We start from the raw sequence: 26,461 nt of genomic DNA, 5'->3' as shown, positions 1-26,461 counted from the left end.
TCAATTATTTTTATTCATTCATGGGACGGGGGTGTCACTGGCAGAGCCCAGCATTTATTGCCCATCCCTAGTTGCCCCTTGAGAAGGTGAGGGTGAGCTGCCTTCATGAACCACTGCCGACCACATGCTATAGGCTGACCCACAATACCCCAGGGGTGGGAATTCCAGGAATTTGACCCAGCGAAGGAATGGCGGTATATTTCCAAGTCAGAATGGTGAGTAGCTTGAAGGGGAACTTACAGCTGGCGGTGATCCCATATATCTACCGTCTTTGTCCTTCTAGACGAAAGAGGTCGAGGGTTTGGAAGGTGCTGTTTGAGGATCTTAAGTGAGTTTCTGCAGTGCGTCTTGTAGATAGTACACACTGCTGCTACTGAGCGTCGGTGGGGGAGGGAGTGGATGCTTGTGGATGCAGTGCCAATCAAGCGGCTGCTTTGTCCTGGATGGTGTCAACCTTTTTGAGTGTTGTTGGGGCTGCACCCATCCAGGAAAGTGGGGAGTATTCCATCTCACCCCGGACTTGGACCTTGTAGATGCTGGGCAGGCAAAGTGTCACATAATTTCCAAACAGATTAATTCAAAATAGATACATTTTTAAAATCTGAGATCTATCAGACTGGGGAGATTAGCTTCTGCACTGGAATGGATCCAGAGGGGAAAGGTGGAAACTGATGCTTGTTGTAAGTACAGAGTTTACAGGTCTTTGTCAGCCTCAAAGTCTATTGCAGCCCAGCACAGAGAAGGTCACTTGACCTGAAACATTAACTCTGCTTTCCCTCCACTAATGTTGCCAGAACTGCTGAGTTTCTCCAGCAGTTTCTGACTTCCAGCATCGACAGTCGTTTGATTTTTTTTTGTTTAGAGCTTGGAATTCAGCTTGCCAGAGAGAAATAAAAGCGCTGGCTCACCAAATACTGTGTCAGGCCGAGTTCTCTGCCTCTCTAGCTTCACTCTCTGCAGCTTAGGTTAAATGGAGACAGCTAAAGGCACATTCTGAAAACCCACTGAGTTTCAGCCCCTCCCAACCTCACAGAACAGCCTCCAGCCCCATGGCAGGGGTTCTGATGATGTAGCATCAATTTGTGTTGTAATTTATACAGTTCTACTTATGAACCTGCCTGCCAGTTTTTCTCTGCACCTCATCAGATTTTTTCAAGGAGTTATATTTTGTCACTAAATTATAGAGATGAGTGAGAGTAAATCGGGTGGAACACTGTTTAAAAGGATCATGCACTGACTTAAATGGAAAATGCAGAGATCTGAGCAGCATGTACTTGCTGCTGAAAGGTGTTTCCTAAACAGAGCAGTTTTTGAGTTCAACAATTCTTCACTTGGCCTGCATTTCAATTACTTCCTATGACTAAACATGTTTTCCTTTTATTTTCTAACCCATTACTCTTTCACTGAAATAACTACAGATTCTGCACTTCAAAGCATTCAATGCAAGATGAGACCCTGCACTGTTCCTTCCAACCCACACAACACCCCCATGCAAATGTCTGTGTCCATATGCGTGAATGCATGAGTATGCATGAATAGGTCTGTGTATGTGTGTATCTCTGTTGGCTTTTGTGTACATTTATTTTTATCCCTTTGTGTTTACTTGTGTATGTTCCTGTGTGTACGTGCGTGTGTATATGTGCATATATGTCCATTTCTGTCTTTATATGCTTGTGTATTTGTTTGTGTGCGCATATGTCTATTTTTACACTTTTCACTGTATTTTACATTGAACAGACACGGCAATAAAGTATATTCTAATGTCTCTGAGTGAGTGTGTTTGTGTGTGTATTGGATTTATGTGTGTGCATGTGTAACATCTGTGTGTTTGTCTGTGCATAATTCGTATTTGTGTTCCTGCATGTGTGCAAGGGTGTGTGTGTGTGTCTGTGTGCACGTTTTTGGGGAGTGGGGGCAAGTGGTTGGTTTGGGGTGTGTGTGTGTCTGTGTGCACGTTTTTGGGGAGTGGGGGAGAGTGGTTGGTTTGAAGTGTGTGTGTGTGTGTGTGTGTGTGTGTCTCTCTCTCTCTGACAGTTCCCTACATTTCTGTTCCACCACGAGGAGCTGTGAGATTGACGGCAGTGACAGTCAGAAAGTAACACCTGTGATGGAGCACTCCATCACAATCAGACAGAACATGCTTGCACAGCCTGTCACAGCCACTTACCATTTTATTATTAATTTCATGGAAATGGATTTCACAGACTTTCTCAACAACTTCTTCATTTTCAAAAGTTACAAAGCCAAATCCTGAAAGAGAGGCAGAAGAGAAAAGGAACATTAGTTTCTATCGCTTAATGAAGGCCACCCAGGTTGCTCACCCTCTCTATTAGGAACCAGAGATCAGACACTTCATACGGTATCTACACCCAGCCATTAAAATCCATCCACCGGTACACTAATTAGTCTCCCAAGGGCTATTAACACGTAACAAATGTCAGGAATATGCAAACAGCAGGCAAAATCTGTCCCTGGGTCTCCGTAGGGCTTGCACTGTGAGAGATAATTGGTTTGTCCAATGGAAATAGCTCAGAGACACAGGCAGGTACAGTGATGCGAAAATTGTCTGAAAAAATGAACATTATTGGCTGCCCTTAAACTCCTCAGTGATACTTGGAGATGACACACCCAGCTGTTGTCCGCGACTGGTTCGTGGGACCTTTGTTTTTAACTGATCTTTGCAGTGCACCATTTAAACTGACTGATGAGTTTACCGCACAAATTGTTTGTGCTCTGTCTAACTCAGTGCCTGCCACAGTGCTGACAACAGGCAGTCCACACCAGAGCTCCCAACATCTTTCCCACACTGATCCCATTTAACCTTTGCAAAGGAAGTCTGGAGAGTGATGCAGTGGTTTCTGATGAGGGTTGTCTCAAGCAGCTCCGTGATGCAGAGTCTGTGCTCCCTGTGTTCCCCAGGATTCACACCAAGCCAAACATCGACTGCACCTGGACAATCAACTCTATGAAGGACGCTCTTGGGTCCGCCTTAAACTTGTTGGGTCTTCCAGAGGAAGACCTTGACCGAGTGTTGCAGACTGGCACCTTCCAAGGCCCAGGACCATGTGCTGAGGGAGGCACTAACCTTGGGGCAGCTGTTGCCAAGGAGCAGTGGGGAAAGACCACTGTCAGAGGTCTTCCTGCTGAAGGTAAATGGGGGTCCGTTCAGTTATCGGACCCTCCTGATGCCCCAAACATATGTAAACATAGTCTGGTTCAAGGAAGAAATGCCTTGAGTTTTTTGGTTCTCCATATGTGAAGACTATGCACAGAATCAAAATGGCCCAGTGACTATCCATGTATATAAAGATTTTTATGAATGAAGTATACTCTTGAAATTAAAGAAAGACCTCGGGTGACAGGCAGCAATGTTCCCTAAAACTGCACAGCTGTGTCGCTGCTGGGAGGTTCCACGCATGCGGAGTGTCGTGCCAATGCATGGCCCTCTGGTTTCAGAAACAGCTGCCAAGTGCAGACATCAGAGCTGTGCCCAGTGACTGGGAAGATTAGAGGGAACATAGCTGGGGTCGGGTGATGGTGTAAGAGAAGGAGTGTGGGGTATGGGGGTGCTTCTGATTAATCATCTCAACCAACAGCAAGAACATATGCTTGAAACAGATCGAAATTGGGAAAGTGACCTTATTCGCTCTACCCTCTACATGAAGAAGAGATAGTAAGAATTGCCGATGCTGGAGTCAGAGATAACACGGTGTGGAGCTGGATGAACACAGCAGGTCAGGCAGCATCAGAGGAGCAGGAAAGCTAACATTTTAGGTCGGGGCCCTTCTTCAGGGATCATCCCTCTCATCCCCACCTCCTTGACCTGACACAACCTGTCCACTTCTCTCCCACTTACCTGCTCCTCCCACCTCACTGAGCAATCCCCACCTCTGCCTACCTGTACTCACCTGTCACCATACCACCTACCTTCCCCACCCCTCCTCCATTTATTTGAGCTCCCTTCCCACTCCCCCATTACTGAAGAAGGGTCCCGACTCGGAACGTCAGCTTTCGTGCTCCTCTGATGCTGCCTGGCCTGCTGTATTCCTCCAGCTCCACACTGTGTTATCTCTACATGAAGAAATTGTTTAAAAATAGATTCTGTAGACTGCATGCTGCAGCGCATTGCTCAAAGACACAATGCCGAGTAAACAGACTTCAGAAAACACTGCAATGAAACCGCCTTCTTGCAGACACTATTCCTGACTAGCTGGAGTAGGAGACATCAATTTTTGACAGGACTGTGCCCAAATCACTGACCACTGCATTATTATGTATATATATATATACATATTTCTTCACTTAATACCTTGCCCTATGTACATTCCATTGACCTGGAGGTGTGTTAATAATATCATATCCTGCCTTGGTGAATACATCAGAAATCAGTAACCTTAAGGCTATTAGGGACTCCAGCTTCACATATTGTTTTGTAAGGCTCTGAGTTATTCACATGCACAGCTTGCAAAGACAAAAAAAATTAATGCTCCTACTATAGACGCTCATTAGGTTGCCACTGCATGCTTTCAGTGGAAAAAAAACATGTACTTTTGTATCCCATTTGAAATCCTGGAACTCCCTCCCTAACAGCTGTGCAAGTATCCCCTATACCCCTAGGTCTCTGGAAGCTCAGGAAAGTAGCACTATCCTTCTCCAGGGCAATGAGCAATGGACAAGCAAATTTGGGCTCAGATCCTGCGACAGAACTCTTAAAAGCTATCCCTTTTTCACGGAAACACATACTCAGCACGACCACCAAATCCAACCTTTGTGAAAAGATTCAAGGACAACATTCTACCATAAAAATATACAAAGAACATCAATCCCAGGGCCAACTTGTACTTGGGAACTGAAACAATTAAAGAAATTGGAGACTAAACATTTGAGAGGGAGCTCTCTGGCAGCATAAGGTTTTAATTTCCTCTTTGCTTTCAGCATGAGATATCTGTTGAGTTACCGGACACTTATTATGGGATGTCAGTATGGGATGAAACCTGCACATCGGGAGTCACTACTCATCTAATCCTTAAACAAAAGCAAAATTCCGCTGGACTTCTGAGGATGAGACCTAGCAAATTCAAAACTGTAACTTTGTTTCTGTGTCCACTGAAGTTGGCTGAGCTCTTCCAGCACTTTCTGTGTGTGTTCCCAATCTCAGCCCCCTTGTTCATGAACTACAACTTCCTTCGAAGCTCTGCTCTCTAACTGACGCAAACCTCAGGACATCCCTACACTCCACGGGAGGAGCCACTGCAGGGTCTGACTCACTCCAAACGGTTACAAGCATCTAGATTCAGCTGTCACTGACTGGCAGAGAGCGAGGTGGGTAGGTAGGTGTGGCTCAAGGGCTGACAGAAAGCTCTTGTGCCTTAGTCTGAGCCCCACTCTGTCCGTCAATAAATTTGTCCTTTCTGTGAAGCGAGCTCTGGCAACAGAGCTCGCCTTGGAATGCAGCACACTCCAAGATACTTTGAGAGGCTGCGAGAGGGGGCATAGTCTAGGTCAGGATGGTGCGCAGGGTGGGGAAGCAAGAAAGCGATGGTGAGGCAGGCAGCTTGAGGGAGGGAGCTGCTGCATTAGATAGAACCAAAGGTGAAGGATTGGCACGCAGAAAGCCAGAGTCAGAGAGGGCTGCAGTAGGACATGTGTCCTGTGCAGATTAACGAGATCACCTCTGGGAAGGAGAGAACTCTAACCAAAGCTGCAAGGATGACGAATGATTGGCAGGAAGGCGCAGCAAGCAGGAGAGATTGTGGTCCCAGATAACAAGGTGTGGAGCTGGAGGAACACAGTGGGCCAGGCAGCATCAGAGGAGCAGGAAAGCTGATGTTTCTGAAGAAGGCTCCCGACCCAAAAAGTCAACTTTTCTGCTCCCCTGATGCTGCCTAGCCTGCTGTGTTCCTCCAGCTCCACACCTTGTATCTCAGACTCCAGTATCAGTAGTTCCTACTATTCCTGAGATTGTGGACCAAGTGGATTTGACGGAGAGGCAAGGCTCTGAGGCCAGCAACATCAAGCTGCATTTAAACAGTGCATTAAATGTGCAAACTATCCTTCAGAGCAGACACAAACAAAATGAGACAGTGGGCCACATAAGGTGGGAACAGAACATGAGAGAGAGGCGGAGAGGGTTAGAGAAGGAAATCCAGAAATTAGAGCCCACGCACTTCCAGGCTAGGGTGCCAATGTTAGAGTAATCAATTATTACCAATGGTCAAGAGGTCAGAAAGCAGAGATCCAGGAGGGTTCTCTGGGACTGAAGGATATTAACAGAGATAGGGTGGGGGCGATGGCGATGGGGATGGGATTTGAAAACAGGGATGAGAACATGTTAGGATGCACGGTGACAGGAGTCAGTGATTCAGGAGACAACGTTTCCAAACGGTCGGGACTGGGACACAGAGCTGGAAAGTGTGAAACAGGGCTCCGATCCGGAAACGGTATGCAGTAATGGAAACATGCTGCAGGCTGATATACCACATGGTGCATCACACAGTTCCACCAACCCCGTAAATCAAACAATCAAACAGACAATGCAATGGAAAGCCCACTGGTTTAAGAGAAAAGTAATCAAATTCCATTTCTAGTTGGTGCTGTGCTTGTTGGACACCCAATGGGATTGGTTTCTCCATAACCATGTTGCAAATACCTTCCCATTTTCCATCCCTTGGAGGGAGAACAGTGGGTTAATTCTACTCTCTGCCTTTAATCGCACCCTAGAAGTGTGTTTGTTTCAAATGGTTAGCAGCTACATCGAAACAGTGCAGACAAGGAATTTAATGAGAGCACATCAGCCAGCTGGGCTAAAAATAGCAAGCAGGAAATTAAACCCACATCATGAGCTTTCACTGGGTAGCACGGTGGCTCAGTGGTTAGCACTGCTGCCTCACAGTGCCAGGGACCCAGGTTCAATTCCACCCTCAGGCAACTGTCTGTGTGAACTTTGCATGTTACCCCTGTGTCTACGTCTGCCATCCAAAGATGTGAAGGTTGGGTGGATTGGCCATGCTAAACTGCCCATCATATCCAGAGGCGGGTTAGCTGTGGGAAATGCAGGGTTACAGGGATGGAGGATGGATCTAGGAATGTTGGCATGGGCTGAATGGCCTGTTGTTACACCGTACACATTCTACAAAGGGCCAGCAAGCTGTCAAAAGCTGCCGTTTTAAAACACACCTGGGTGGCCCCAACAGATTTGCAGTGAGAGGACTTCTTTTCTCAACCTGCCAAATAGACACCCCAGCGAAGAGTGCTCTGAGCTCCCAGCAATACCAGACAGGAGTGTACAATCTACACTATGATGCATTCACCAGGCTCTGCAGTGAGGCTTCACTAAGTGCTCAACAGACAAGCTAAACATAGCACTTTTTACACAACATTTCCCGCACGCTGCATAATTACATTTAATTATAACTGCACACATTCAGGGCACATTACAGCTTCTGAAAGACAGAACGGAGATTAACCTCTTAGGTTATGTTTTTAAGTGTGTTCTCTATCAACAGAGTATTATTGGAAATTAATCTGCTTTGTGGACCCCAAACGCGCCTGCAATTTACAGGGAGTCAAAACAATTCTTTTCTGATGGTCAACTGCATTAAACTCAGACAGCGGCACACTGCGTCTCTATATCTGTAACTATAACCAGGATCTTGCTGGATTTGTTTGACTGCATGTATAATGAATGCAACAAAGACAAACTTTGGAAGGACCGGGGGCCTGGAGATAAACTGTGCTCGGACCAGTTTTATTGATAGGTGGTTGTCTGAAACAAGATTGTTGACCCCTTCTACACTGATACCTCTAGAATAACTGTCCAGGCTCCCAAATGAAGACTGGGCACTTCGCTTAGAGGCATATCATGGGCCGGAGAGTGGGAAAGAGTGGTTGCTGCAAAGGACGACAGAAAATTGGAGTAAAATATGTTTAGAGCCAAATAATTGTCTCTGTGGATGCCCTGACTGTAATGCACAGAGGACAGTTCAGGCTGTGCATGTCCGACCTCCAAAGTACAGGAAAACCTCCATTGACATAGCGACTTTCTCATCCTTCGCATAGCCAAAGCACCTGGTGGCAGACATACGACAGTCAAAATACACATAGGCTAATGTTGAAATAGGTTGTGCTCAATGAGATTCCACCACCAGCAATCAGGGGAATCTCTCTCTGGGTGTGCAAACTGAGTGGAGAAGGTAGGCCAAGGTGCCTGAAAACCACCCGGCACTTGCTCGCGTTATGCTGCACAAGACCTTACCTCTAGCTAAACATGACGGGTCACTTGAAGCATGGCACCTCAGACAGTGTAGCACTTGTTCAGCACTGCACTTAGAACCAGGTAACAGCCCATGTTCAGCTGCATTTTTGTTTATTCACTCATGGGATGAGGGCATCATTGTCTGGGCAAGGGCAGATAATAGTCAACTATATTACTGTAGGTCTGGATTCACATGTAGGCCAGAACAGGTAAAGATGGCAGATTTCCTTCCCTAAACGGCATTAAAGGCATAAGACATAGGAGTGGAAGTAAGCCATTCGGCCCATTGACTTCACTTCGCCATTTAATCATGGCTGATGGGCATTTCAACTCCACTTCCCTGCACTCTCCCCTTAGTGAACCAAAGGAGTTATTCCTAATAATCAGTAATGGTTTCATGGTCATCATTAGACTCTTAATTCCAAGTTTTCATTGATTTCAAATTCTACCATCTGCCATAGCAGGATTCAAACTCACATCCCCAGAACATTACCATCAACAGTCCAGTAATAATACCACTAGGCCATCATATCCCTGCATGAGCCCACAATTCCGAGTGATGGTGTCCGGTTAGATATCCGGACAGGGTATCACCTCTTAATGGTGTTTGGGAGAGTTGCTGCATAACTTGTTGTTTCATTTGAACTTGGGCGAGTGTCAGGAACAGGAGTAGGCCATTCAGCCTATTCGTCATTCAGTGAGGTCGTGGCTGATCTGTGGCCTTACCCTCTATTCCTGACTTTGGCCAATATCCCTTAATATCCTTGCTAAACAAAATCTTATCTATCTCAGATCTAAAATTAACAACTGAGCCAGCATCCACTTCTGTTTGTGGAAGAGAATTTCTAATCTCTCCCACCCATTGTATGAGAGTGTTTTCTAATACCTCAACTGAATGCTCTGGCCCTAACTCTCAGACTATACCCCTAGTTCTAAAATCTCCAAATAGTAGAAACAGTTTACCTTTATCTACTCTGCCTTTTCTCAATAGTATCTTGAAGACTTCGTTCAGACCACCCCTTAACATTCTAAATTCTGGAGAAACCAGGCCTAATTTGTGTAATCTCCAGATGTTGATGGGGAAACATGTGAGCGATGGTCCAGTAATTTGTGTGTGGGGTGGACAGCAAGTGGGACTCTGTGAGATTCTGTGTGACGTGAGGTTGCTGCATGTGCCCTTGTACCTGACCAACACCTCTGTCCCTCAAATGGAAAAGCCCAGCGATCACACCTCTGTTCAAACAGCAGCAGACGAAACCATGCTGCCTCGAGCCCAGTTGAGAGCATGCGTACACTGGCAACAACAACCCACATTTATGTAGCGCCTTTAACACAGTAAATCGGTGTGGGATACTTTGTCCCACGGTCAAGTGGAATTCAACACCCAACAGCGCGAGGCGATAGGACGGGTGACCGAAAGGTGAATCGAAGGGGTCGATTTTAAGGCATGCTTTAAAGGTGGAAAGAGAGGAGGAGAAACGGAGAGGTCCGGGGGGCGAGGGGGAAGGGGTGGAATTTCGAATCCAGGGCCTTGGCTGATGAAGGCACAACCAGCAGCTGTTAAAATCAGAGATGCATGAGAGGCCAGAGCTGGAGGACCACAGAAATTTCAAAGGGTTTTGAGCTGGTGGGGATTTCAGAAATAGAGGTACCATGAAGACCAGAGAAAGACAGAGAGAGAGATAAAGAGGGGAGTTATAAATTCAAGATGTTGGTAAACTGAGCCTCGATACAGGTGGTGAATGGGGTGGAGCAGATTAATGAATGCAAGTTGCCACTAGTATGAACATGGGCAGCAGACTTTCAGAACTTGGTATCAATGTATGTTGATAATAGCTCCTGTTTTGCTTTTTGGAAAACCATTTTGTATGGTGCTTATCAAAAGTGAAGGCTCACAGTTGGAAATGGAAGTAGATGGGCATTGTGAGAGGTGTTCATTAAATCCTAGTCAGGAGCAGGCCTGTAGTGAGAGTCTGAACTCACTGAAATTACTGTGACTGATAGGCTGGTTGTGTGCAGCTGCTGAACTGGCCGGTATGTTCCCCTACATATCTCAGTGCCTACTGAGACAGGATCCGCACGGGAGAGAGTTCAGGGCACCCTGCAGCCTTTCATAGGGCTTTTGACTCAAGGTGGTATCTACGAAGGGTGTTGGTTTGCTCAGTTGGCTGGGTGACAGGTTTGCGAAGCAGAATGACGCCAACAGCGTTTTCTCAATTCCCACACCAGCTGAGGCTACTGTGAATGACTCTCCTTCTGGACATCTCCCCTCGCCTGAGGTGTGGTGGCCCTCTAGCGAGAGAGCAGTCTGGGACTACCATGGCTTTACCATCTAGAAATAGGGCAAAGGAATTCATTCAGGAAATGAAACGCCATCGAGGAGAAGATTGTATCTCTAGGATTTTTTTTGTCCATGGGAGGATATCAGAAGGTGGCAAAGAGAAAGTTACTAAAGTGAGGATGGGGATTAATTTAAACTGTGTCTCCTCAATACCAGACACTGAGGCCTAACGATTGCTATTGCAAATGCAAACATTACATCAGTCACCTCATTCTTTATTCGCCTTTGTAAGTGTGCAATGTCCTGCGTAAGCAATTCCACGCTACCTTTAATACAGATAAAATGGGCAGCACCGAAAAAGGCCATTCTATCCATCTTGTCTATGCATACCCAGTAAGAGCCAAACAGCCTAAATCCACCTTTCCAGCTCTAGGCCCACAGACCCACCAGTTACAGAATCTTTAGTGCAAATCTGAGGAGCGATTCCCTTTCTCCTCCATCACGGGAGCAGTGAGAAGGGGTAACAATAACTGGGCAAGTTGGTCCTGGAGTTTCATTGTGGCAGGAACAAAGTGCTGGAATGAGAAGTTGATGCCTGACTCTTCAACTCATCACCAAGTGACCATTCTCAAATGGTCAATTAATAAAAAATCTCTTTGGCACACTCCGCCAGGATACTCCACCATTCCAATCAGGGCTCGGCATTTTCAGGGAGAGACAGCAGGAGAAAGGGGGTGGGGAGAGAGGGAGAGAGAGAGGGAAAAAAAAGAGAAAGAAAGAGCGAGACAGACAGACAGAGAAAGAGAGAGAGAGATAAAGAGACAGGCAGAGAGAGAGAGAAAGAGAGGGGGGGGAAAGAGGGAGGGGGAGAGAGAGAGCAAAAGAGAACGAGAAACAGAGAGAGAGAGAGAAAGACGAGGAGAATATTTTAGGAAGGTTGTGTGACTTTGAAACTCTGCTTCAGAAGGTGGCGGAGTTGGGGGGGGTGTTATTGAACATTTTTAAGTCTAAGGTAGTTAGATTTTTGACAGGCAGAGAGATTGTTGGGGATGTGGGAATGTTCAATCTGAAACACAAACAGATCAGCCACAATTGTACTGAATGCTCTGTGGGGCATACTCCTATTTTGGAGTGACACAGTGGCTCAGTGGTCAGCACTGTTGCCTCGTAGCACGACAGACCCAGGTTCAATTCCGGCCTCAGGTGACTGTCTGTGCAGCGTTTGCATATTCCCCTTGCATCTCAGTGGGTTTGCTCTGGTTTCATCCCACAGCCCAAACATGGGCAGGTTAGGTAGACTGGCCATGCTAAATTGCCCTATAGTACCCCAGGACATGTAGGTCTGATGTATTAGCCATGGGAAATACAGGAACTGGGCAGGTTGCTTTTTTTAAGATTTGATGGGACAAATGGCCTCTTTCTGCACTATAGGGATTCTGTTTCATATGTTAACGTGGCAGGTGGAGGGGAGTGAAGGGATGGGGAGGGAGGGATGTGGATAGACAGAGAGTTAAGCATTCCCACACTCCAGTTACCCGTACTGGCACCAGGATGTACCAATCCAAATGACTCAGCTTATTGATAGTTCTAATCCCATCACTGCAGGGATAAATCTCTGCAGCTTTAGGTCGGACTTAGGCCCAATCGCTGAACAAACAAGTGATTAAAGAACGGTGTAGACAAAGATTTTTATGCACAGGCTATTTTTTATTCTCTCTCTCTCTCTCTCTGTGGTTTGCAGAAGTCCAGAAGCAGACAGGACGGTTCCTGGGAAAATCTCTGTTTGGTTTGTTGGAGTCAGACTGTGTAACCTTAGCATGACCCAGACAGTGTCAGCGAGGGGCTGCACAGAAATTCCAGTGTCCAAAAAACAACAGGCAGAGAGGTTAATGCTGGCCTGAGTGGAAAACGTGCAGAAGGATAAGTGATTATAAAGGTACCAGAGTGGAGGCAAAGTGACTGTGTGCGAAATAGAGGATAAATACAATGAAAAAGGGGAGAGGAAGATGCCAGCTTCAGTTAGACCTCTTAAATTTCTACCAATATCACACAACATCATCTGTATTTTGAACACAATATTTTAAGTATCTCTGTTAACCCCATGGAGGCAAAACATTTCGCTTCCTGCACTCCGAAAGCAGCCTGCAGGAAAATGGGCTCCTGTTCAGTACAGGTATCTGTTCTGTTTATGCACATCACACCAGCCAACGCCAGCGTTCAATCCCGCTGTTCGAGTAAGGAGCTCAGTTAGCAGCTATCAATGGTTCTGATTCCCGCTCATCTGGGTTAAAGTCCCTCCTAAAGATCCCAAAATCCAGGCTGACCGACGGCAACGCACCCGCCTTTCCTGCCCCAGTCAGTGCAGAGGGAATGGTGCACTGTCAGAACTGTCACACTTCAGATCAGCGATTTAATTCGGTTCTGACAAACAGCCATGACAAACCCATTTTCTCTCTCTGCAGACCCTGACAGACCCCGTTGAGTTTCTCCGGCATTCTCTGCGTTTGTTTCAGATTCCCAGCATCTGCAGTATTCTGAGTTTACTGAGTTAAATCGAGCTCCATCTGCCTGCTCAGATGGTCCTAGAATATCCCCCGGCACTATTAATTATCACCCTTCTGTCAGGGGGAGCTTGCTGTGTGAAAATTAATTGCTGCTATTCCTACAACGTAACAGTGAATAAACTAACGATCTCCAGCAAACTCTAAACGCAAACGTATAAATGCAATTCATCCTTTTCTGTTAAGGGTGGATATGATGGTTGACTGACTGGGAGTGTGTGTGAGAGAGTGAATGAATTAATGTTTGGTGGGTGTAAGCATGCACACGTGTGTGGGGAGACCAGTTGGTGTGCGTGTAAGGAATGAGGTTTCTGCATGGGTGAGCGGGTGTGGACACGGAACATTCTGTTCAGGAGAGACAGTAGGAACTGCAGATGCTGGAGAATCTGAGATAACAAGGTGTAGAGCTGGATGAACACAGCAGGCCAAGCAGCATCAGAGGAGCAGGAAAGCTGACGTTTCGGGCCTAGGCCCTTCTGAAGTCTGCCACAGCTGCTGTGTTCATCCAGCTCTACATTCTGTTCACTAGGTGTGTGAGGGTGAAGAGGCAGGGTGCTGTGTGTTTGCACACGCATGTGTGCACCAAGTCCTGGAGCCGGACTTGAACCTGGAATTTGGTGTTACATGAGGATAACCGGTGGGGGGGGAGGGGGTGCAGGCAATAGATAGTGGCCTTGCCTATAATGCTGTGTCCCGAAAGTGAGCTGAAATTTCTGCCCCCCCTCCATGAGCAGTGCGGACGATTTGAACATATGTTGGCAGGTGTGACTTTGGACTCTGACAAAGCCACAAAATACAACGGTGCCTCCAACAGGCCTTTCACAACATCCATAACTGGGGTTGGGACTAGTGTGGAACCTCACTGAAAAGGGATATCCCCCCGCCGAGCCAAACGTGTCCCTGCGAACGCAGCAACAATTCAAAACTGAAATGGATGCATTGCATAGCGACAAGCTCAATGTAATGCTAAGTGGATGGGACAGTCTGGCTGCAGTAGCCATCTGGCCTCTGAATCAGGAAATGTTACTCTATATTGAGACAGGCACCAGTGATTTGCTGTTACACTCTAAAGATCACAATGGGGCAACTGCAGCATCTGCTGGCTCGGGTCCAGGCAGGGAGCTCAATGCGAGGCTGGGAACTGGGAGATTGTACTCAGAATGGGAGACACTGCAATGAAATCTGGTTAGACTAAAATCTCTCGGGAGACCGGGGTGGGGGGCTGGCTGGGGGGAGGCAACTTAAAACAACACGAGCGACGTCACCCATTTGGGGTTGTTGCCATTGTCTCTGCATAGCTTCCTGAACAGGGATGACCCTTCAGCATCTGTGTGGAAGCAGCAGGCCACAGGTACGTCGGCTCCATTTCCAGCAGATAACTGTCGCAGAACGATACCTCGTTGCTTTGCAGGGCAAGAGCTTTCGCTCCCACTCCATGCTCAGATCAATCCTCCCTTTTCTCTCCTTCAGAAAAGAGTGGACAGCACTCGCGAGGCTCATAGAGTCGTGCAGCATGGAAGCAGGCCCTTCAGTCCAACCGGTACATACTGACCATAATCTCAAAGTGAACTGGTCCCACCTGCCCATATCCCTGCAAACCTTTCCTATTCATGTACTTATCCAAATGTCTTTCAAACATTGTGCCTGTCCCTGTATCCACTAATGGCTCTGGATGCTCACTCAACAGGGTGAAAAAGATGCCCCTCTTGTTTTTTACAAATCTTTCTCCTCTCACCTTAAAATTATGTCCCCTAGTTTTGAAATTTCCTGTCCAAGATAAAAGACACCTGCCATTCACCAAATCATAATTTTATAAACCTCTAAAAGGTCACCCCTCAAACTGATACATTCTAGTGAAAAACGTTCCAGCCTTTCTTTATAACTCAAACCATCCAGCCCCAGCAACATCCTGGTAAATCTTTTCTGAACCCTAATTTTTTTTGTTTGAATTACTCCTGAAGCAAGTCTCAGTCTGCCACTGGCCGCAGAGCTGCCTTCTGTCTGCTTTGTGGTGGACATATCTCAGGATGGAAGGTTGCACCTTTCCTGTCCCCAAGGCATAGGCAAAGCTTCATTGTAAACAGGCAACAGGGAGATTTTACCAACTCAGCTAGGGAGATATCTCATTGTTTCCTCACTTGATCTCTAACCTTGCAGCCCTGTCCCCTGCTGCATGGAGTATTGGTTCTAAAAGGGTTCATTTCACAACTACATCAGTGTCCACCCAAACTGCACAGTCTTTGGCCATGTTAAATTGCCCATAGTGTCCAGAGATGTGTTAGGCTAGATTAGGTATGCGAAATGCAGGGTTACAGGGATAGAGTAGGGGTTGGGTCTGGGTGGGATGCTCTGCGGAGGGTTAGTGTGGACTCGATGGGCTGGATGGCCTCCTTCTGCACTGGACTGATTCTTTGGTTCTATGAGGAGCAACAGAATCCTCCCTACTTCAAAAAGTACTGACACTCGACATGCACAGGTGACAAGCTAAAACAAAGAGTAGGCAGAGTGAACAGCAGATATTAAGTTAGCGTCAGCAGTGTGGGACAAAAAAAGACACAAGCAGTACCCAGCTACGATAAAAGAATCCACAAAACTACAGGTCACCTCCAGAAGGTGAGCAGAAGCAGGACACAGACTCAGAACAAGAGTGGTTGGAGGTTTCTACAACAAACACAGTACAGAGAGTAATCAGCAGTGGATTGATTTCAGAGGCATTTATATGGGAAATCAGTGATTGAACCAATCTGCGTTTGTAAGTGGCCCTCAGCCAGCAAAGGAGGATTAGTGGGAGCACTGTAGTCCCCCAACCATAAGCCACCAGGGGTCAGCACATCAACATGTGGCATCCCACAACCACCCCCCCAGTAGTCAGTTACCTCACTGATCTACCTTCCATCAGCTAATGCAGCGAAAGCCGATTTGTGCACAGAAAGCTCCAACAAACAACGGCATTCCCTCAGCCAGATAACCTGCTTCAGAATGAAGGGATTTAAAAGGATAAGGAGATTTAAAGGGATAAATACTGGCTGAGGACACGAGGGCAACTCCCCTGCTCTTCTTCACAAGAAGAATCTTTTACCTATGTATTGAGGACATCTGTTTCAACTTTTCATCAGAAAGACAGCACTGCATACCGTGCAGCACTCCCTCAGTATTGCACAGGAGAGACTGCCTAGATTTTTGTGCTGACGGGTCTCTGTTGGGACTTGAACCCACAACATTGAGGCAAGGATGTTCCCAGCTGAGCCAGAAGTCAGGCAGCAGCAAACGAGAGGCAAAGCGAGCAACTTTCACCTGCATTCCTGCCTATAACACGATCCTCAGTTCAATCCAAAATTTCAGCAGACTGCAAGGAAATAAAAAGACTTGCATTTTTATAGCATCTGCCATGGGCTCTGAATGTTGCAAAGTATTTTGCAGCCAATGACATCTTTCTGAAGTGTTGTCCCTGCTATACCTTCCCGCTGTACAAAATGTTCCAGAGCATAGCATTCCGAATCATTAAAGCAGATCTGGAGTTGGCTAATTTGTTTTGATGGTGTTGCATTACAGCATCCCTGACACGGAGGAGTTCACGGTCCTCTCTGTAACAATGAGAAATGTCTGTGTTTCCTCCAGCCCTGACCTGCATGAAGCCTGACAGCGTCTTGGTCAGAGGTTTCTGAGATATATCCTCTGTATTTTTATGGTACAGAAGTCCCTTTTTTTTGCTGGGGAGCTTTCTCTCTTGGCAGCAGTGAACCAGCAGCACATATTACAACAAAGGGCCTTTGATTTCAAACGATGGTTTATGCAGTTATTGGATTAAAAACCACAGGGCGTGCACTAGGGCAGTGATACGTTAGTCTGTCCATCTGTGTGGTCCTTCCCCTTCTAAACAGAGGAACTGCTGGCAGGAACAGGCCATTCAGCCTATACAGCCTGAATAAAATTATGGCTGATTTTCCACATCAACACCACTCTTCACCACATTAGTTGGACCTCAGGGGGTGAAACGTCAGTTCATCCAAGTCACTCATGTACTGGTTTCCTATGAATTCAGAGTATAGAATCTCAGACACCCACATCCCGCTGTGTGGAGACATTTCTGCTCAAGCAGAATCTTGTTGAGGTGTTGGGGGTTCCTCAGCATGGAGGGAAGGTGATACATTGACATGATGAAGACATGTCCATCAACACGGAGGAAAATGTTGTGGCAGGGGTGAGTGCGATGTTGCGAAACCTGGAGATCTGACAGGAAGAGGGGTGGGAGCAGACAGGTCATTCTGGTGTGCGGGGAGGGACCTTGGTGGGGTTTGAATTTGGGACAGGGTCCTGTAGGTGAAAACAACTTTGCAATTCGCATCTCAGCTCCTTTTGTGTTCATGTGTAGAAAGATTAGCACTTTTTTTTACTCTCCATTGGCAGAATGTAAAGGGGTCCTGCTGAAGGGGCTGTGATGGTGGGGGTCAGGGCAGGTGGGAAAGTTGGGCAAGAGTATCCATGTCTGATTTCCAATGCCTGGAATACGTCCGAATTTAGTGGAGGGGGGTGTGGAGCATCCAGGGGTCCTTGGATGAAAGGGGCAGTGTTTGATCGTGGCACTGGATCCTGGGAGTGGACCCCAGCAACGTACCCCATACCCCGCCCCCATCCCTAGGCCACATTGTTATCTTTTGTTCTCAGACCTTGTGGTCGAGGAGCTGCTATTCACACAGCAGCCACAGACCCTTCTGTGAGCCATCGAACCCTGATTGGCTGCACTGGTCAGAACTGGAGCTGCCACTTGGGCCGGGGGAGGGTCTCGGTTCTAGTGGGGTGTTTCGCCTTAGTTGCCCTCCCCACCGCTGGGATTGGCCTGGGTCTCAGTGGGCATTCCCCCAGAGAGGCTGTACGGGTCTCTGCAATCAGCTGAAAAGAACCCCAACCCCAACATCTCAACAAGATTCTGCTGAGTAGAAGTTGAATTTCTTCACACTGAGGGTTGTGAGTGTCTGGGAATCCATACTCTCTATACAGTCCAATGAGCAGGCTGCTAGCCATGGGAAATAGGGGTTTACGGGGATGGGTCTGGATGGGATGCTCTTCAGAGGGTCAGTACAGACATGATGGACCAAATGACCTCTTTCTGCATTGTATTCAATGATTATCAAGCTGCTTGATCACGTTGCCCTTCCACCCTGTACTCCACCAGATGGGGTCAGGGTCCAGTATCTGAGGAAAAGTCTCAGCTTTTCTGCCTGATGTATAATCTGTCACATCATACTGGGGATTAACATCCTGTCCTGAAAAATTACCATCTCCTGCTGGACATGCGAAAATAAAGTCTCTGATTTATGGTTTAGTGACAATCAGAGGTATGGGCACACCATCTGTTGCTGCGCCTTTGAGTCCAATGCGACAGCACAGCTGAGCCGTAACTAGGCACAGAATGCACAAAAAGAGACCACAGGCAGGATAGCTTGTTCTCTACATGAGGCGCCCTCTGCAATTTAGGTGGAAAAGTGAGGGGGGAAGGGGAAGGGGAGGGGAGAAGTGAATCCATCCCCTCGGTCTCTGGGGGAAACACAGAAAATAGGAGCAGGAGTAGACAATGTGGGCCCTCAAGCCTGCTCCACCACTCAATAATATCGTGGCTGATCAGCCAACTCAATGACCTGTTCCGACTTCGCCGCATACCATTTAATCCTTATAGACCTCAGCTACTCACCCTATCCATGCCCGTTACGATTTCAAAAATCTCCATAAAGTCACCTGGAAGCCTCTCCCTACAGCCCCAACCCTCCATCCTGGTAACATCCTTGTAAATCTTTTCTGAAGCCTTTCACGTTTAAGAACCAGATCCTACTCCTTCTTGGGAAAAAAGGTTTTTCGCTTTCCGAAGGGCCTACTGGCTTCTACCTGTCCCTCACATTGATTATGGCACCACACCCCTGCCTCTCCTCGCCACATCTACCATTCTCTATTCGAGCATCGCAAGCTAAGTGCCCTGCTTCCAAATCTCTGAAGGGGCCAACGTTTTAATGCTCTCATCCCTGTTTACAAATTCTTCTGAGGCCTCTCCATCTCTGTAACCTCAACTAGTCCTTCATCCTCTGGTGAGTGTTGCTGAACAATGAGGCCTTCGGGTACAGGTGGACAGTTCCTTGAAAGTAGAGTCGCAAGTAGACAGGATGGTGAAGAATGGACACTTGGCCTTCATTGGTCAGAACATTGAGTATAGGCCACTTTTAGAATATTGCGTCCAATTCTGGTCACCTTTCTATAGGAAGGATGTTGTTAAATTTGGGAGGGAGCAGAAGAGATCTACAGGGATGTTGCTGGCTCGGAGGGTTTGAGCTACAGGGAGAGGCTGGATAGACTGGGGCTATTTTCCCTGGAGCAACAATGGCGGAGGGGTGGCCTTATCGAGGTTTATAAAATCATGAGGGGCGTGGATAGGGTAAATAGCCAAGGTCCTTTTATCCAGGATAGGGGGAGTCCAAAACTAGAGGGCATAGGTTTAAGGTGAAAGGGGAAAGATTTAAACGGGACCGGAGGGGGCATCACTGTCACATTTAGGGTACTACGTGTGTGGAGCAAGGTGCCAGAGGAAGTGCTGGAGGTGGGTATAATAACAACATTTAAGAGGCATCTGGATGGGTATATGAAAAATAAGGGTTTACAGGGACATGGGCCAAATGCTGGCAAGTGGGACCAGATTAATTTAGGATATCTGGTCAGCATGGAGGATTTGGACCGAAGGGTCTGTTTCCATACTGTACATCTCTTTTACTCTCCCTGCACTCCCTTAAGCATCCCCTTTCAGGCCTTCTTGTAAAACATATCACTGTGAACAATCTTTTAGTCACCAGACCAAGGAGTAGGGGGGAGGTGACTGCCTAGTGGTATTCTCGCTGGACTTAATCCAGAGGCTCAGGTAATGTTCTGGGGACGCAGGTTTGAATCCCACCATGGCACTTAGTGAATTCAATAAGGGAAAAAGAAAACTGGAATTAAAAGTCAAGTGATAAATACAAATCTATTGTCGATTCTCAAAAAAGCCCACCTGGTTCACTAATGTCCTTCAGGGAAGGAAACCACCATCCTTACCAGGTCTGGCCTACATGTGACTCCAGGCCTACAACAATGTAGTTGACTCTTAACTGCCCTCTGGGCAATTTGGGACTGGCAATAAATGCTGCCTGGCCAGCAACAACCCCTCATCCTGTGAATCATTAAAAGAAATGCAACACTGTCATGTGGTTCGGTGTCACACTTTGTTCAATAACGCTCCAGTGAAGTGACTTCTCGTGGTGGTGGCATGGGGTGTTAATATGGTAAAGGCACTGAAGAAGTGCCAGCTGTTGTCAAGGAGGTACATGGCAGGAATTCAGGGTGCCACAACTTTTCATTTCCTCTTTGTGTTTTTGCCCACGTCTCCCTCTCTCCCCTCAGCTGCCTGAATGAACAACAAAAGCTGAGTGTGCAAGAGGGGCAGGTGAGTGTGAATCCACATTGAACATTCATACTTTGTAGACTGGATAGCCTCAATGTTCGTCACTCCAACCATGAAGCAAGATGGCATCCCTCCAACTAGGCCCACCCTCAGGCCTCCTGCACCAGGCCCACCCTCAGGCCTCCTGCACTAGGCTCACCCTCAGGCCTCCTGCACCAGGCCCACCCTCAGGCCTCCTGCACTAGGCTCACCGTCAGGCCTCCAGCAGTAGGCCTATCCTCAGGCCTCCAGCACTAGGCCCACCCTCAGGCCTCCTGCACGAGGCTCACCCTCAGGCCTCCTGTACTAAGGCAACCCTCAGGCCTCCTGCATAGGCCCACGCAAGCTCTGATTGTTGCACACTCAACCTATTACACACTCCTCCGCAACCAAGTGAGGACAACAGAACACCTGGAATGAGAAAAGGCGGGAAAGTCCGGCTTCTCGACATGAACTCCTCCAAATCTAGGTGTGGCCTCTGAATAAATCCAGAGGGTTCATGTGCTGGTGGTAACCATGGAAACATCAGCATCAGCACAGGGTGCAGTGCGAAAATAACACAACACTGGCCCCACATGGAGCCTAAAATTTATAAAGAAAATGTCACAACGTGGAAATCATGGTATGAGTAGAGTTAATGTCACATGACACAGCTAAATTCAATTTATAATAGATGGATTGGCCGTGGTAGCTTGCCCCGTTGTGTCCAGTGATGTGCAGGCTAGGTGCGTTAGACATGGGACATGCAGGGTTACAGGGGTAGGGTGGGGCCGGGTTGGGTCCAAATGAGATGCTGTTTGGAGTGTCGGGACAGACTCAATGGGCTGAATTGCCTCTTTCGGCACTCTAGCGGTCCTTTAATTCTAAAAAAAATTGACGGGCAGTACGGTGGTTAGTACAGCTGCCTCACGGCACCAGGGACCCGGGTTCAATTCCAGCCTCAGATGACTGTCCATACGGAGTTCTCCCCGTGTCTGCATGGGTTTCCTCCAGGTGCTCCTGTTTCCTAACACAGTCCAAAGATGTGCAGGCTAGATGTATTGGCCGTGAAGAAATGGAGGGTTATGGGAATCAGTAGGGAGTGAGTCAGGGAGGGGGTGCTCTTCAGAGGTCAGTGCAGATTCGATGGGCAGAATGGCCTCTGTCCACACCATAAGGATTCTATGAAAGGAGACGTTTAGGTTTGTTGATTTGCTGCTTCAAGCAGGGTCCACTCCTTAAGATATTGGTGCACCTCCAGGCCTACTGACGTAGGCCTCAGCCTATAGGTCTGTGGAGAGACAGCACACAAGTCAAAGATGACACGAGTGATGAAGTCGCTGCTTCTTTTCACACTGCCTGGCATCCATCAAGAAAGCTGTAAAATCACCCTCAGCAGAAACACAGATGAGCAGCTCCACTACATTTGCACCTTAACGCAGCCGAGACAAGTGGGATTTTATGACTGACAGTCATGTGCCTGGCTGTCCAGCACTCATTATCAGCATGGTACTGTCAATGACCTGCTCTTCTTCAATCTCATAGAGTCAGCCAGTTTAGTCCCATTTCATATATGTGGGTGCATGTCAGTTTAAAGGGTGTTTTCTCCCTTAATGAGTAAACTCAACAGTTGGTCAACCAGTAGCACACTGACAGCCCTGAAACAGGAGATTGTGGGTTTAATCCCACTCCATAGATGTGGAACACTGAGGGAATATCACATTAAGATACCCAGACATGGTGTCTTATGCACAGAATCTGCTCTCATCAATTTATACATTTATTAGTCTTTTCAATGCCTCGCAAAGCTGGTCAAGCGCTGTCACAGTGAATCAAAGACAGAGAGAGCGAGATGGGGTCAGGCGCAGAGAGTGTGTGAGAGAGAAAGGGGAGAAGAAAAATCAAGACGGGAGGAGAGAGAGAGAGCGACAGAGAGACAGAAGAGTGAGAGAGAGAAAGAACAAGAGAGGGAGAGATAATGAGCACAAGTGGGAGAGAGAGCAAGAGAAAGCAAGAACGAGGGAGTGAGACAAAGAAAGAGAAGGGGTGAGCAAAAGATGGAGAAGGTGATAAAGAGAGGGAGAAAAGGAGGTGTCGCTCCTTGTGCACCTTCCCTGCAGCCGTTTCATTGTATTCCTTGCTCTGTTCCATGACCCTAACACACTCTGTACGGTATGATCTGCCTGTACTGCACAGAAGACAAAACATTTCACTGTAGCTCGGTACATGTGACAATAAAAATCAAACTAAAATTAGAGAGGGAGAGAGTGAGAGAGCAAGAGATGGAGGTGAGAGAGAATGAGAACGAGGGATAGAGGGAGAGTGAGGGAAGAGACAGGTGGAGAGAGACACAGACAGACAGACAGAGCAATAGAGAGAGAAAATATTTACCCATGGTACCTGCACCTTGATACAGATTATCACACTTTAAAGTAACAAAAGTGGAACAATAAACCATTTCACCCTTTCTCTCTCCTGATGGGGAGCTGGCTGTCAGGTTCTGCCACTTAGCTGTGGTTAAGCTCAAGATGTACCTGCTTGCAGCAAACAGTGGGTGTCAGACTGATGGGGTAAGGACTCCCCCGTCCGAAGTAGGCAGCACCCCAGGTGGTCAGGAAGTGAAGCACGGTCCAGGGTCATTTACTTGGCAATGTTGCCTGAGGAACGAAGGTTGATCAGGGACTGGGGGGTGGGGGAGGTGGTTGGAGGGGATGATGTGGAGATACGATTGCCTGCTCTTCGCCGAAATAGCACCGAGGTGCATTCTGCATCCTCCCGAGAGACCTCACAGGAGCCTCTTCCGAACAGCAGCCCCGAAAACCCACCACTCAACTTAGCGCTGGATTTCATAGCCTGGCATCTGGAGTGGGACTTGAACACACAACCTTCAGATGGAGGGACAGGAATCAGGGATTCAAAAGGCAAACACATACTCAGTAGGCTGAATGGCCTCCCCCACTGCCATCATGACTCTCTTGGTCTGCCTAGAGTGGTGGTAGGGAGACGTTTTTTATTCATTCATAGGATGAAAGCATCACTGGCCGGGCAGCATTTATTGCCCATCCTGAATTGCCGAGAGGGCAGTTAAGAGTTAACCACATTGCTGTGGGTCTGGAGTCACATGTAGGCCAGACCAGGTGAGGGCAGTTTCCTTCCCTAAAGGACATTAGTGAACCAGATGGCTTTTTTCCTACAATTGACAATGGATTCACGGTTATCATTAGACTCTTAATTGCAGATATTTATGGAATTTAAATTCTATCATCTGCCAAGGCGGGATTCGATCCTGGAAATGTCCCCAGAACGTTATCTGTGTCTCTGAATTAACAGTCCAGCAATAATACCACTCGGCCATCGCCTCCCCAGTCTATAAATTGGCAGCAACATATTTTGACTTCGGATTCTGTTGGTCACTGAATGGTGCACATACTTGACTCAAGTTTAGCTCCTTTGGGCCTATGATGCCTTCAAAGCCTTCAGCCTAGATTGCCAACATGTGGAAGCCTCCTGCAGGCATGGAGGCCTTCCTGAGAGACCGGGCACTATCGAGCTGAACACCTGGAACGTTATCAAATATCTTTTCAATTACCACAATGTTGAGACTTTAAAGTTGTTTGCTCCTAATGTGCTGTCATCACGTTAATGATACCTCAGTGTTCTGCTGATGCCGGTTCACGGTTTTAACTCAAGGACGTCAATAACGATAACCTTAAACATTAAGTGGTTGGTCAAAACCAGGTTAAATCACACCAATGAAACAATTACTGTCATCACTTTCTATGAAAATGTTAATCCAATTTTGAAAGACATTTTAACAGTGACCTATAATTTTGCTTTTCTGAATTCTGAGTCCATTTCCTGCACTTTACAAAGGAAAAGATCAGGCAAAACCTTAGGGTAGGAGCAGGTTAGTGTCCAGTTCAGCTCCTGAGCATTCTACGAATGTGCAACACACAGAAGACAGAGCCTTCTCAATGATGAGGAACGTATGAGTCGGTCTCCCACCTCATTGTTTGTGGCTTTAGAGTGAAGCAGGCCAGAGACACTCAGCTGCTGGAACTGTGCAGGGCTTAACCCTGTCGTGTCCCTATAAGCACCTGTCCAGATGATTGCTGTGAGGCCCTGACGAGGCACATCCGCAAAGTTATTTGGAGGCAAATTGCAGGTAAGCATTCCTGCAGGTTGGCAGATGGAAGTAAATCACAGACCATCAAAGTCTGAGAAACAAGCAAGAAATAGTTGACTCCCCTGTCTCTCCACTGTGAGCAGTCTTCTTGACAAACTACACTCGGGAAGGAGCCACTCTCTGAACAACAGTGATATGTGAAGACTCTGGCACATTCCAGCACAGAGCTCCCTTTCCCTCTCCCTGCATTCACACTCAAAACGACAAAACACTGCAGTTTTTTTTCCTGGTCTAAGCCTCTCCCAGAACCCTTCCTCATTTTGACAGTGAGGGGAGCTGCTGCCGAGCTTCGAGCCTCACTAAATTGATAGCAATTGTCCCATGACACACCTGATACATATTAAGCTAAGCTCATGCGCTGACTTAAGACTTCCTGTGTGCCTGTCACTGGTGATGAAGAGTGACATTTTATTACTCTATCAAGCACAATCACAATCATCTGTGTAAGGTGACAGGCTCTCAGGAACCTCCTATGTACACAAGGCATCACACTGCTTTATGGTTCTGCGTAAATCAGGCAGGACGTCTCCTCACGCAAAGTGCTGGCAGAGGGTCCCGGTGTTCATTCACCTGCTGCAGAGCAACCTCCTTTGATTCCTGCCACAGTCGGTCACTGAAGCGGTGACGTCTCTGAAGACGCAGGCCCCTACTGTCTCTAGCAGCCAGCGATTGATTCCAAAGACCTGCTGCTGCAGTTCAATGTGATGCAGTAATACCATCACCTAGGATGGCCAATCCAGGCTTCCAGGCTGAAACTCTCAGGACGCTGGGTTCAAATCCGATAACAGCCAAGGGTGAAATTTGAATGCTGTAGGAGTTAATGGCTAATTAAAACCTAATGGCTACCATGTTGATTGATGTCAAAACCCATCTACTTCACTAATTCCCCGGGGAAGGAAAATCTCTCGCTCTCTCCCAGCAAGTGACTCCAGACCCACAGCAATGTGGAGGAATCGCTGAAATAGCTCCAGCAAACGACTCTATTAAGGGGCAATTAGGGATGGGCAACAAATGATGGTCCAGCCAGGGATGCCCATGAATATACAAAAAAAATTACATGGTTCAGTGTTAAATGCTTGCTTTATAGTGTGAGGTACTTTGTGACCTTGAAGGCATTATCCCAATGCAAGTTGTTCCTGTTGTCAGCAACGATTTTGCGTTCAGGCCTCCAGGGAGGGGAGACTTGAACCCACAGTCTTCCGACTGAAGAGGTTAGGAGTGCCACCCACTAAGCTGACGCCATACTAGCCTTACCCAAATGGAGACTAAGTCTTCGCGCACTCTGCACAAACCACAGGCAGAAGATAAAGCTCATGTGCCCCACACCCTCACATCTCTAACAATGAGCAACAATGCTTACTTTATCACAGAGTTTTGAAATTTTGTGCAAGTCCTCTCTTCTTCAAACCTACAGAAGCCACCAATCAATGTTGGTTCACAGGAGCTTCTTTTTAGTTAAGTTTTTCATGGAATATGGGCGCTGCTGACTGGGTCAGCATTTATTGCCCATCCCTAGGCGCCCTCGAGAAGATGGTGGTAAGCTGCCTTCTTGAACTGCAATAGTCCATGATTTGACCCATAATGTTGACCCATTAGGGAGGGAATTCCAGGATACTGACCCAGGATAGCAACAGTGAAGGAATGGCGATGTATTTCCAAATCAGGATGGTGAGTGGTTTGCAGGGGAACGTGAAAGCAGTGGTGTTCCCATATTTCTGCTGCCCTTGTCCTTCCAGATGGGATA

General features: G+C 47.3%; 1 protein-coding gene across 21 annotated transcripts in view; it reads right to left on the bottom strand.

Moving 5' to 3' along the window:
• msi2b (musashi RNA-binding protein 2b) overlaps nt 1-26,461 on the bottom strand; it is a 518,162-nt gene that overhangs the window by 188,139 nt on the left and 303,562 nt on the right. For all 21 annotated transcript variants that reach the window (XM_048557145.2, XM_048557146.2, XM_048557147.2 and 18 more), the window contains one exon: nt 2,168-2,250. In XM_048557145.2, coding sequence (XP_048413102.1) covers nt 2,168-2,250 — 83 coding nt within the window. The remainder of the gene's footprint in view (nt 1-2,167; nt 2,251-26,461) is intronic.

This window comes from Stegostoma tigrinum, chromosome 27 (assembly GCF_030684315.1).
Source record: "Stegostoma tigrinum isolate sSteTig4 chromosome 27, sSteTig4.hap1, whole genome shotgun sequence".
Taxonomy (NCBI): Eukaryota; Metazoa; Chordata; class Chondrichthyes; order Orectolobiformes; family Stegostomatidae; genus Stegostoma; species Stegostoma tigrinum.
This window is presented reverse-complemented; position numbering and strand designations above follow the sequence as displayed.